Consider the following 12,908-nt stretch of genomic DNA (forward strand, 5'->3'; position numbering starts at 1 on the left):
TGTTGGGTTGCCAAGATCCAGGAGTGCAGTAGTGTATAAGGGGTGAAGTTGTGTGCACAAAACAGGAGCAGGATCCTGCGGTGATCATATCTGATGATGTTAAGATGGCCAAACAAATAAGGTGATGCTTTGATGCATAGGGAAAGGAAGAGCCAGCAGGAAAAAGGAGATGATTTTGCCTCTGTTTGTCTTTTTGGTGAGACCTCATCTGGACTACTATGTACAATCCTGGAGACTGTACCTTCAAAAGAATATAAACCATATAAAGTTGGACCCCAAGGTAGCTACTAAAATGGTCAACAGTCTGTATCATAAAACACATGGGAACAGATTTAAAGATCTAAACATGTATATTCTGGAAGAAAGGAGGAAAAGGGATGATAAGATAGAGACATTTGAACGCTACCAAGGAATAAATGCATAGGAGTTAAGCTTCTTTCAACAGAAAGGAGGCTCTGAGATGAGGATGCAAGGGGGTACACTTGGGAGTAATCTAAGGAAATACATCTTTACAGAAATAGAGGAGGTAATGGAGACAAGGACAATATCTGAATTCAAAAGAGCATAGGAAAAGCACAGAGATCTTTGAGAGGAAGGAAGTTTAAAACTGAGCAGGAGATGTGGATGGGCTATCTGCTCTTTCAGGCCGATGCAATAGAGCACTCAAGATTGAGTGATCGCTTTCCCACTGCGCACCCATTCACCTCTCCAAGGCACGCAGTGCAGTAGGCAAATGAGCCACCGCGTTAAAAAAAAGGTGCTAGGGGAAATTGTACGTCCCTAGTGCCTCCTCTGCAACGGGCGCCCAGGAAAAGTGGCTGTGCTCTGGTTAGGAAAATGGACACGCAATTTTATGAGCTTCTGTTTTCCTAATCCGTACACAGCCAAGGGTTAGGAAAATGGATGCTCGTAAATTCCGAACCTCACTGCAGGCAAGAATTAAAAAAAAAAATTTTTTTTTTCACGTTGCTACTTTCTCTGGTTCCTCCGACTTAATATCGCCATGATATTAAGTCGGAGGAAGCACAGAAAAGCAGTATTTTCTGCTTTTCTGTAAAACCTTTGGAGTTCCTCAAGACCACACCAACTCCGAGGCTGGGGTTAATTTTTGAGAGTTAAAATGTTCACATCTGGTTTTTTTTTTACATTAGGGGTACTAGCTAATAGCCTCATCAACATGGCATTTACATGTGATGAGCACTATTAGCTATGTACTGATTTGGACGTGTGCTTTGGAAGTTCTAATCCCCTTATAGAATAAGGGGTTATGGACACATGTCCTACCGCGTTAACCTGCGTGCTGGCCTGAGCGCACTGTATTGCATCGGTCTGTTTTTGTGGTCATGTTCTATGTTTCTGTGTTGGTCCATATTCTGTGTACTTTTACCCCTATTTAGAGGAAGAATGCCTGGGGGGGGGGGGGGTGTTTAGGTCGGGGAGAAAAATAACATGTAGATTGCGCGTTCAACTCTGTTATTTTCTATGGAAAAGATACCCGCACAAAAAGGAGGTGCCAAAATGTGTAGGAACCATGTGCGCGAGGCAAGTTTAAAAAGAAAGTATAAAAGTATTGAAACTTGGTGCAAAGCCTGGAGGTAACAAATGCCCGCAAACTTTCCACCCCCCCCCCAGAGTGGACACTCTGAAAATCATTCCCATGTTACATTTGAAATAGAGCTGGCCAGTGGTCCTATACCTCTCTTTATATGGTGGTCCTGTAAGAGGTCCCTATGCATCTAAGCTCAATATTAAGGGCCAGATTTGTCTTGGCAGGACCTAGGGCCAAAAGGAAAGTGCAAAGAGCCTGAAAGCCAGTTTGCTTGTCCAGTAGGGACACGGTGCATCTTTTTTGTCCAAGGATTTGCTTGCCTGCCGCTTCTGGAAAGGAAACAGTTCCACATGAATAGCCATGGAATCAAGAACCATGCGCACAAGGCATTGCAGGACCCGTGCCTGATTTCTAAATGGTGTGCTTTTGGGGAGATGTTTGACCATGCTTTTTGCAGAAGTCTTGGCTTACACAGCATTTTGCTATGAAGTGTCCCCTTCCTGAAGCTGCAGAAGATGAAATGTTTGGATTAAAGATGCCCTGTTTTGGAATTGTGCAGGCAAGCTGATTTGTTAACTCTGCACTTTGTTTTTGTTCTAAACTTACTTCTCGTCCTACGTATTATTATTTCTGCTGGAAAACCAAGGTGTGTGCCATTTATTTACTAATCTATTTATTTTATCTTTTGCAATGTCTCTGTGGCGGTTTTCATCTGATTCTCATTCGAGTGCTGTCATGCAGAACGCCTGGCATTGTGTGTTTGTTACCACATGGCTTTCACTTGGCTCCATGTCCATGGGGCCAAGTGGAGCCAGCCCTGGTTTTATTCTTTTGCATGCAGGAAGATTTAGCGCTGCCTTTCTTAGAGAAACAGGGAAATCTGAGCTACATCTCCCTGCATGCAATGGGATAAACCCAGAATTGGCTCAGCTTGTCTTCTTTGACATGGGGTTATATGGTCATTCCAGTTATTCATGGCAGCAGCATCCTGTGACCAAAATAACAGAATGCAGCTCCTAAAATCTTCCTGTGCCGCCCTTTAATTAACCACTGGGTGTCCTGGGAGAAACAGTACTTAACTTCTGTCAAAGGGCCGTGGGGTCTCTTCTATAGCACTTCTAGCCTCAGTCAGCACAGAGAACTGCTGCTCGAACTGGGAATCATATTCAAATCTCTGCAACATACCAATGCAGAACACTAAGTGGACCAGCCTCCAAGATCACATCTTTGAAAGAGAGGTGTATTATATCCAATGGCATGACTTAAAGCATGGTACGGTTATATAAAAACAGTAGATGTCCTATGCTTAGTATTTCAGGCATTGTAGGGGTGAGGTCCAAAAAAACCTGAATTCTATCTGTATTCCTCTCAGCCAGTGTGCAAATGCCAGCCACTACAATGACTATCTTCGATTGGATACCGTAGACTGGAATATATTCATGAAAATAAATAAATAATACATCGTGGCTCCTTTCAGAACGTGATATCCATGCATCTTGTAGCTCGCCCAGAATGTGTTGTTGCTGGGACTCCCTGCCACCTGGGTGACAGAGAGGAGGCTGTGAGTGCTGACTCCACATTGCTTAATGTAATGATTGCTTAAGAATAAGCGCTATTAATCACGGCCTAATCCAGGATTTTTTTTTCACTGAATTAAGTTTGTAGTGGAATGGAAAACAGACAGTGAAAGAAACCCATGTGCACATTAATCATGGCTGGACACCATTGTAGTAGCCGCATGAATTTTAAGTCCGAAAAAATAATACAGGTGTAAAGGTCACCTGAATGAGTGCACAAAGAACATCTGAGAGTCTTTGGGATCAGAGGTATTTCATGTCTTTTGCCAGAGAAGAGGTGCAATAAATGTCAGATTTTATAAATCAGCAAGTTATCCCAGAATTGGTCCCTCCATTCCTACCATTAGGGCATTAGTTACATAAAATACCTTCCCTGGTTGTCCATTATTACTTAAAGCAGCCATACTGTCTAGCACCTAGACTCTTTAAATGATCAGTTTGCCTTTTTCTTGGCCTTTCTGGTGCAGTATATCTCCCTGATTTTTATCCAGTTTCAGAGAGCTTTTACTGTGTTCAGCTCTTATTGGTAACTATAAGAGAAGTTTCTACTTTGAGGGACAATAGACTTTGGGGGTGTTCCTTTTGCAGGAATTAGCAAAGGTATTTTCTTCTTTTTTACAAAATGAAATTGTCCAGATCTCAGTTTTTCTGTATGAAAACAAAGAATACTCAGAGGGTAGATCCTATCCTGGTTACAGACACTTTTATCTTTGTTACACAGCTTGCAGCCGAAGCTAGTATAAGGTTATTTTGACAAACTGAGATTTATAAGACTCTCCACCTAGAGCTCTTGGCTGGAGAGACCGTTTTATAAAGTAACAAATAAATAAATACATAAAAGTAAAGGCGTTAGAATATAACAAGGACAATTTTCAAAGCAATTAATGTGGCAAAAAGCATTTTACCGGCATTAATCTGTAACCCCCTTTTAGGAGAGGTACTCCTAGGGGCATGCAATCTTATTTATATGTTCTGTAGCTGCTCCGGCAAACCATTCATTCCCACGCTGACTCTTAATCCCTGGGGGGAAATTTTTTTATGGGAGGAAGCTCTTGCTTATGGCCCAGATGATGAAAGAAAGTCGCCAGTGTGTGTGCTGTACTTTAAGTGATTCCCATGAGGCGAGAGGCTGCAAAAACTCAGACAGGACCAGGCTGGGTGTTAAAATTGAGTTTACTGATGCTTAAAGTCAAATTAAAGTCCATTGTCCAAAATGATGAGTGCACATCTGACTGTAGTTACAGGATTTCTTTCTGTGAGGGTAGGTGTCCTTGTTACAGACTTCGGGGTAGAGCCCATGGTGATTTTAAAGTTATTTACTCTCCCAGCGGCTGTGCTGTGGGAATCCTAGTGGAGGGGTCCCTTTGCTTTGCAAAAATCCTACCTTTAGAGATCTTCTCTCCCATGGACACCCAGCCTGTCCTGTTTCCTTGGGGAGAAATCCGGATGGGATCTCCTTCTTGTGCTCTTCCTTGGATTCAGTTGTTCATTCTCCTTATCTGCCACTTTAGGTGATTTCTCTGGTGGAAAAATCTGGGGACCAGGCTATTCTCAGCACTGCAATCCCAGTGGGGAAGGGGGAATCCAAAAACCTCCCTACTCCTCTTAAATTCCAAAAGTTACTTTGTCTTAATCTGGATATCTTCTCTGCTCTCATTGTTTCTCACAGCAGAATCCATCACTGGTGCTTGCCTACCTAGTAAGTAGAGTAGGCCTCAGATCTTTGGTCCCCTGAAGTGAGCCATTTGCCCCAAAGGGGTATCAGGCTTTAAAAGTCTACCTCACTGTAAATTATAAGAAGGACCCTCTGGCAGGAAGTGCACGGTGAGGTGTTGCTTCTAAAACAAAATTCCTTTGGACAAAGCTGGGAGGCCCTACCAGAGTGTGGAAAAAATACATGTTGTCTGTGCAACTGCTCTCTCTAACTGATGCCCCCCCCCCCCCAGTGTTAAAATGTCTGGGCTAAATAGCACTGAGTCAACCAATCTTTGGATGGGAGGGATTCATCAAAAAGCCGTGTGTGTGTGTGTGTGTGTGTGTGTGTGTGTGTGTGTGTGAGAGAGAGAGAGAGTCTGAGACTATTTATAAGGCCTGCATAATAGCCAACTATTTATATCTCTATAGGAGGGCCAGCTGATAGCTCGAGGTGAGGTGTTGGTGGTTGTTTAGGGGTCAGTTTTAGATGTAGAGTGAGACATATGAAGAGCACAGTACACTGAGGCGAAGATTTGACATCATTTGAAGTAAGGAAAGTCTCACAAAGATGAGATTTCTACAGTGTTCTCTCGCCCTAGCTTGTTACCTCACCTCGAGCTATCAGCTGGCCCTCCTATAGTGATATGAATAGTTGACTGCTGTAACAGCCTCCTTAGCAGTTCTCTCTCCCTCTTCCTCTCCGTCTCCTCCCTAGGCAAGCCCAGAAATGGCCAAAATGCAATTTGCAAAATTTATTGCAAATTGCTTTACAGCTGTTTCAGACATATCATACAGCTCAATGCCAAGAAAAAAGTTGTAGTTATTTCCAGTGTTAAAACCATCCGATATTTCCCCTCATTTTAATTAGCCCCACCCCCTTCTAAAAATGTTCATTCGTGCTGTGCGGTAACTCAATTATCGCATGTGTTTTGGAGTTAATGCATGCATTAACACTTTATCGCATGCGTTAACGCCATAACGCATTTTGATAAATGACCCTGTAAGTATGTTCTAAGTACATGGATACAGGGATAGTGGCATCTAGTGGCCAGAACCAATAGAGGTGCCACAAATCATTTGTCTGAAAATTACCCTCCCTCAATGTGATTGCAAACTCATGTTATGGCCATACTTTTCAACCAGGTTGAGAGGAGGCATTTCCAGGGACATGAGTAGATCGGGGAAGGAAAATAATGCATGTAAATTATACTTTCAAATCCATTGAAAAAAAAAAAAGGTACTTTGGAAAAAGGAGGTACAATGTTCATGGGTAATTTGTATCCATGGCATGTTTTAAAGCAAAAGTATGCCTATACAGTGGCATACTTAAAAGTATTTGGCACCTGGGGTGGGTATTTCCTTTGGCACCCCCCCCCCCCCAATATATAATTTTAAAATTTCCTAAACATCAATAAAATATTTCAGAACAGCAGACATCAAATAACACCCAGTAATTAAAATTAATAAGGATTTTAAAAATCCCCCACTCTCCATACTTGTCACACTGAGATTGTTGTGGACTAGGGGTACACACACACACAGACACAAAATATGCTCTCTCTCTCTCTCACACGCACATACATGCTTGGTGAGAGACAAAGGGAACTTGAGTGTGTGTGTGTGTGAGACAGACACACACGTTTCCTCTGCCTCTCTCTCACCCCCCACCACACCCCCACTTCCTCTGTATCTTTCACATACGCATACACACACACATACACACACACTTGCTACCTTTGTCTCGTACCCCTACCCCCCCACACACATAGGCACCCTCTCACACATACGCACCCACAGGCACCCTCTCAGATATAAACATAGGCACACACATACTGACTCAGATACACTCACTCTCTTATACACATACAAGCACCCTCCCATACACATACACCCCCCACCTCTCATACACATACAAGCACCCTCTCATACACACACACATACATACACACCCACTCTCATACACCGGTACTCATTCTCACAGGGCCAGTCTCTTGCTCTCTCTCTCACACATTTCGGACCTCTTCTTTGGCCACTGGGGGCATAGCAAAGTCTCTTCTTCTGCCGCTGGCTCTGGGAAACACCAGCGGCACTGCAGGGCCTCTTCATCATCTGCTACCGGCCTCTTCTTCCGTAGGACCTCACTTTTGCTGGCGGGGAGTGGAAACCCCACCAGCACATCACTTCTCCGCACTGCCGTGAGACCTTTCTATGCACTGGTGGCAATGGCACCTCTCCCCCCTATTGTCATCTGGGGCAGACCACCCCACTGGCTGCCCGCCTTAGTACGCCACGGTGCATATATATAATATGAATCATTTAAAGAGTACGTTGTTTCCCAGTCTCATGTCGTCATTCAAGTTCTATTGTACCCTGGTTTTCTAAAGGTTATACCCAGTACCCCTTGGCCCCTGAAATCTTGTTTTATTGTTGTCACTCGGTCAGTAAAGAGTATTGAAGACACTGTAGAACGCATTAGGATAGATGCTGAAAAGCCAGGCCTGAATTAAGATTCCTTGATGATAACCCAGTGGGAAGAAACCAGGTCACATTCAAAATGTTGTCATGAGTCCATATGTGCGTTATCATTTGTTCATTGCTTCTTGTTTGTTAAGAACTGAATTTAAAGACACTTAATTACTAAGGCTTTTCTCCCCCATTCTGTGTTCATGGGGAAATACAATCTTAGTGAATCAGATCCCAAATCTTTAACTTTTGCATTCCCATACTTAAAGTAACTCAGGGGAACCTTGTCTTCCTTATATTTCAATCAAAAGCAATGTTTTTTCAGCAATGAATTTGTGATTTTATTTTTATTTTTTTGCCATTGTAAACATCCCATTTTGAATAAGGCCCCGAGTGTAGTGTGGCTTGGGGAAAGCTGAAATATAAAACTGACTCTGTTCACGAAGATTAAAATAATATCACCTCAGTGTTGCTGGAGGATAGCAGTAGGATCTCAATTGATTAACACAGTGTATACAGTCTGGGATGTTTATCGCTACTTGATCTTGAATTTCTCCATACGTTAGTATTATTTTCAGGGCAAGAACTGTTCATAAATTATTGTAGTTGTGCACAGAAAGATATTTTGATCTTAATGAATAGAGATGTTTGGGCAGGCAGTAACTGAAATGTTCTGATTGTCTGCTGTCCCATTATGGCAGCAGATGTTCAGAGGTCCTTGTGCTCAGGTAGTGAGGTGCAAGCCTTCTTCTTTATGATTAGTCAGATGTACTCCTATTTAAAAGAATGCCTGTTAAATTTTGTATATCTTGTTTTATAGAGATTTACTTCATTTAAAGATATCGGTTCTGGCTTTGGATCAGGCGATCTGCAGTTAGTGCGCACTATCTCCGCATTAGTGCGCAGTACACTGAACGAGATTGTGTGCACTAGCTAGATATTAATGCACATTAAGGCCCGTTAGTGCGCACTAACAGGTTAGTTAGTGCGCCCTAATAGAACTTACAGCGCACTAAGTATGTAGAAGTGCGCTGTAACTAATGTTAGTGCGCACTAAAAAATGCAACTTAAAAATTAAAAAGTATCAGTTCAGAGGAGTTCGTTAGCTAGAAAAACAGTGCGCATTAATTGGTATCACTGTGCACTAAGAGATATGCAGTGCACAGTTACTCCGTTAGTGCGCACTAACACGAAATACGAATTTTGCCGAAAGTTCGGCAAAAATCGCTTCGTATATCGGCGCTACCGAACCATGACGAATTAGACTATATAGTTGACATTGTCTAATTCGTGAAAAACGATGCACATCCCTATTGTTTTATGTGTTGACTGGATATGCAAAGCTCTAAATGCTATAGTTCACACAATTGAAAAAAACAGTAAAGGAATTGTTGAAATGCCTTGATACGAGGGATTTCATGCCCTAGCATTTGGGGTTACCCAATGATCCATTAGGGTTGTGAAAGGTGGGAGAGCAGGAACTATTTATTTATTTATTTACTTTTATATACCAGTGTTCGATTTTACATATCACATCGGTTTACATTTAAACAAAATTTGCAGGAACTCATGTGTTACCTTTGTCAAATACATTCAACAATTAAAAATAGTGGGATAAACAGAGAGGATCCTTAGCTGTAAGGAAGTTAAGGAAAAACCTGAGATCAACCATGGTCTAAGACATTGTAACAGAAAAGAATTTGAGCATGCAAGACGGTCCTTATAGCCCACATCTGTTGTCATATTCTGTTATATTCCTGTGGTTCAAAACAAATCTCTTGTTTCACTTTGCAGAAAGACATAGTGTTGAAGCCACAGGCACTTGAAAAAAAGAGCCATATCTCATATGGCAAGAAGAAACGAGAAGCGCTTAGTAATGGACTATCTTACCTCCCACGAAAAAATAAATATAACCACCACAGCTACGGCTCAGACCGGGAAAATGATCGTAATCTCTGTCAACAGCTGGCAAAGAAGAAACAGCAAAAGGGATACAGATGGGTAAGGAGACTGGTTTTTCCACACAGCTGTGCGCATACCAAGAAAATACTGACTTTCTCCTGCTACACTGGTTTATACAGCAAAGCATAGAATGATGTAACAAACAATCATAAATAAATACAATCTTTTTATTCATCAAAATGTTCAAGAAATGCAGAGTATCTATAAATATCTACAATAGAATGGCAGTATTGTAAGAACGACCATTTTGTTGTCACTTCTTTTTCCGAGTGTTTGAAATGTATATACTCAATGTTGGTTTACATCAGGTTTTTGGAACGTATAATTGCATCCCACTATAGTCTACATTGTGAAGCAAATTGGGGACTTTCCTCTGAAGAAGCTTTGTGGAGCGAAACATGTTAGGTGATAGTCCTTTGTTACTTTTTATATTTCTTGTTATGTGTGGATATGAGTGACATGTGATATACGCTTTTTAGCCGGTGATGTTGTATAGTGGATACATTTTTTAATTATAGATATTTATAGATACTTTGCATTTTTTTGGAATATTTTGATGAATAAAAAGATTGGGGAGGATTTTCAAAGGGTTATGCGCGTAACCCCGAAAACCCGCTCCTGCGTACCCTGAGCCTATTTTGCATAGGCCCGGTGACGCGCGCAAGCCCTGGAACGAGCGTATGTCCTGGGGCTTGAAAAATGGGCGGGGAGTGGGCGGGCCGGGGGCAGGACCGAGGCCTCTGGCACAGCGCTCGTGCCGGGGGCTCATTCAACCTACGCCTGCCCAGAGGCAGGCGCAACTTCATCAACAAAGGTCAGGAGGGGGTTTTAGATAGGGCTGGGGGCGGGTTAGGGAAGGGAGAGGAAGGTAGGGATGGTAGAAGGAAATTTCCCTCCGAGGACGCTCCAATTTCGGAGCGGCCTCAGAGGGAACAGGGAAAGCCATCTGGGCTCCCCTAGGGCTCGGCGTGCACAAGTGTGCACCCCCTTGTGCGCGCTGACCCTGGATTTTATAACATGTGCGCAGCTACATGCGCATCTTATAAAATTGGGCGTAGATTTGTGCGCTCCGGGTTGCACGCACAAATCTACGCCCGCGCCTAGGTTTAAAAATCTGGCCCATTGTGTTTATATATGGTTGGTTGTTATATCATTCTGTGGTTTGCTCTTAAATAGATGATATATGTGACATATTGCCTTTTTGTTTGACACTGGTTTATACAGTCAACTCTATTTTTTACCTTAAAATTTGAGTTCCATTCCTTGGTCGTAGTGTTTGTTCCTTGGCTGAAGGGGTAGCTTCTTAGGTAATTGCTTAGTGCCAGCCATCCTCCCCAACCCCAGGGCTTTAGAGCAGGCCATTGACTGAAGGAAGTGAATGCTAGGAAGAACTTCTTACAGACATCATCTTCTATAAAGTGAGAACAAATTCTGAGCTTTCTCAGATTCTTCTAGCTTAGGAACCAGAAGCTGCTCAATTAATTTTGGTTACAGAAATTCAATATAATAACCCTTATCATGAATGCGGGCCACTAGCATTATGCAAAGGGGAGAGAAACTATAGAACACTTCCCGTAGTGGGTAACACAGTAAACCAAGAGGTGTCATGCAGATAATATATAATTATGGTCCCAAAAGGCTAAAGAGTGAGGAGCACTATGCTAAAAAAAAAAAAAAAATCCCCTACAGCTCTTACATTTCTTGACTTGTATATGTGTTAATGGCCAATAAGGCCTTTCACAGTCAGAAGGAAGGTGGTTTAACTATGAAAAAACATGCAGAAAAGAAACTGATTGCTGCATATGGGGCGTATATGCCATTGTAGCCATGTGTGCTAATGAAATAGTAAGAGGGAGCATTTTGCTGGGTTGCTAATCACTGTCCTCCTTCATTAGTGGGCAATTTTCAAAGGGATTCTCTGGGAAAAAGTATGCTTGCTGTCCACAGTGCACTGATTTGTTCCCCCATGGGGTGGCACTGAGGGTGTGACATGGGCCTTCTCAGCAAAGTGCACGGGGGGGGGGGGGGGGAGTTTATTTTTAACTTCCGACCTGTGCTTCCAGCAGGAGTTTGTACCTACAGACTCTGCAGGTACTTATGCATCCGCAGTCCACGCTACGGTAGCCAAGGCATTTTCCGGGAAGGGGTGGGGGGGGGGGGGGGTTTCTCTTTGAAAATGAGCTTGTACACCTGCCAGGCGGACCAATCTGTATCAGTCCCTCCAGGAATGTCCTTCTGGGGGTTTCCAGGTCTACTTCGGTGCATCTGATGGCACATAGTCTTTTTGTTCCATAAAGTACAGTCATGCCTTGCCAGTGTCATGTCCAGAGGCGCTGCACTGGTCAAAAACATTTTCGCACTGTTCATTGCGTTTGGGTCCAGTACAGTACTAAACCCTTGCAATTCAATGGTTTGAAAAGGAGACCAAGGGAAAGGTATGGTGAGAAGATAATCCTCTAGGGATTGAAAGCTCTGAAATGCCTTACCTAAAATGGATGCTGTTTATGAAAACAAGCTGGAACTGTTCTCACATGGAGAATTTATGATATAAAACATGCATCATGTAGCTTCATTTGCAGTCAGGTATCAGAGAGACTGCTAATTATTTTTAGGAGGAAATCTTTTTAGTATTCATGCAAGTAATGTATTTGTCAGCGTAAACCATAAATCTGAAAGATTTCTTGAAATCTCATAATCCACATCAGTACGTTAATTAAGCCTCATATTTTAGCAATGCAAAGACTTTTCAATCCTGTTAAGCAGACTCCTGAAGTGCTTGAAACTAATATTAAAGGCACATTAAAGCCCATGTTAACTAAAGAGTTAAGAATCAAATGTGTGTATTCTTGTTCAAAGGCATTTTTAAATATTTAAGTTCAGGCTGAGATGAGGGCATCCAAACACTAGATACAACACAGTTCCTGGAGAAGCATTAAGTGCACGAGGCACAGGCAATCAAACATTTTCGGTCCATAAGGCATGGCAAGGACAGAAAGCCTGGCTTACATCAGGCTGCTGAGTAATCAGTCTGAATGAAGGCTTGGGAGCACGAAAGCTGGAATGGAAGGAAGTGTGAGCTTTAGGCAGGAGCAATGGCAGATGCAAGAAGCACAGAAACAGAGATTTGAAAACCGAGCGCAGCGCTGCCAGTCTCGCCAAGTTATTCAGCCTTCATACGTCAAAGTACCGAAAGTTTAGAACAATTAGGGAAGGCTTCTGAAGAGCCATGAAAATTATGAAGGGTGGAGTCACTCTATTGCTTCAACATGATCATGGAGTACAGAGGAATCCAGAGCCAGTCTGATGATTAGACCCCTCAGCAAGCTTTAGATGACTCACAGCAAGTAGCATAGTATTTCTCTTCTACCTACTATTATCATGCACCTAATACAGGATACAATTTAATAGCTGCCTTGAATCGGATGTTAACTTTTTAGCATGCATGCTATGGAAAGGGCTCAGCTGTCAGCAACCATTGCAACTTATAGATAGAAGAGATCTACATGAGATGTCACTGTAAACGTTTACCCACTGGCCTTTGCTTACAGCATGATTTTCTATATATCTCTTTGGAAAAGAAAGTAGCACCAGTATACACTCGAGTACTTAAAAAACAAACCCTCATTTATGTATATAGTGGAAATGAATTTCCAAGTTAAAGA

The 12,908-nt window shown here is 42.4% G+C and overlaps 1 protein-coding gene across 7 annotated transcripts in view; it reads left to right on the plus strand.

The window, feature by feature from the left end:
• Positions 1-12,908, plus strand: part of AUTS2 (activator of transcription and developmental regulator AUTS2) — a 1,828,564-nt gene that overhangs the window by 426,628 nt on the left and 1,389,028 nt on the right. For all 7 annotated transcript variants that reach the window (XM_029612215.1, XM_029612220.1, XM_029612218.1 and 4 more), the window contains exon 2: positions 9,079-9,285. In XM_029612215.1, the coding sequence (XP_029468075.1) occupies positions 9,079-9,285 (207 nt within the window). The remainder of the gene's footprint in view (positions 1-9,078; positions 9,286-12,908) is intronic.

Source organism: Rhinatrema bivittatum, chromosome 8, assembly GCF_901001135.1.
Source record: "Rhinatrema bivittatum chromosome 8, aRhiBiv1.1, whole genome shotgun sequence".
NCBI classification, from domain to species: Eukaryota; Metazoa; Chordata; class Amphibia; order Gymnophiona; family Rhinatrematidae; genus Rhinatrema; species Rhinatrema bivittatum.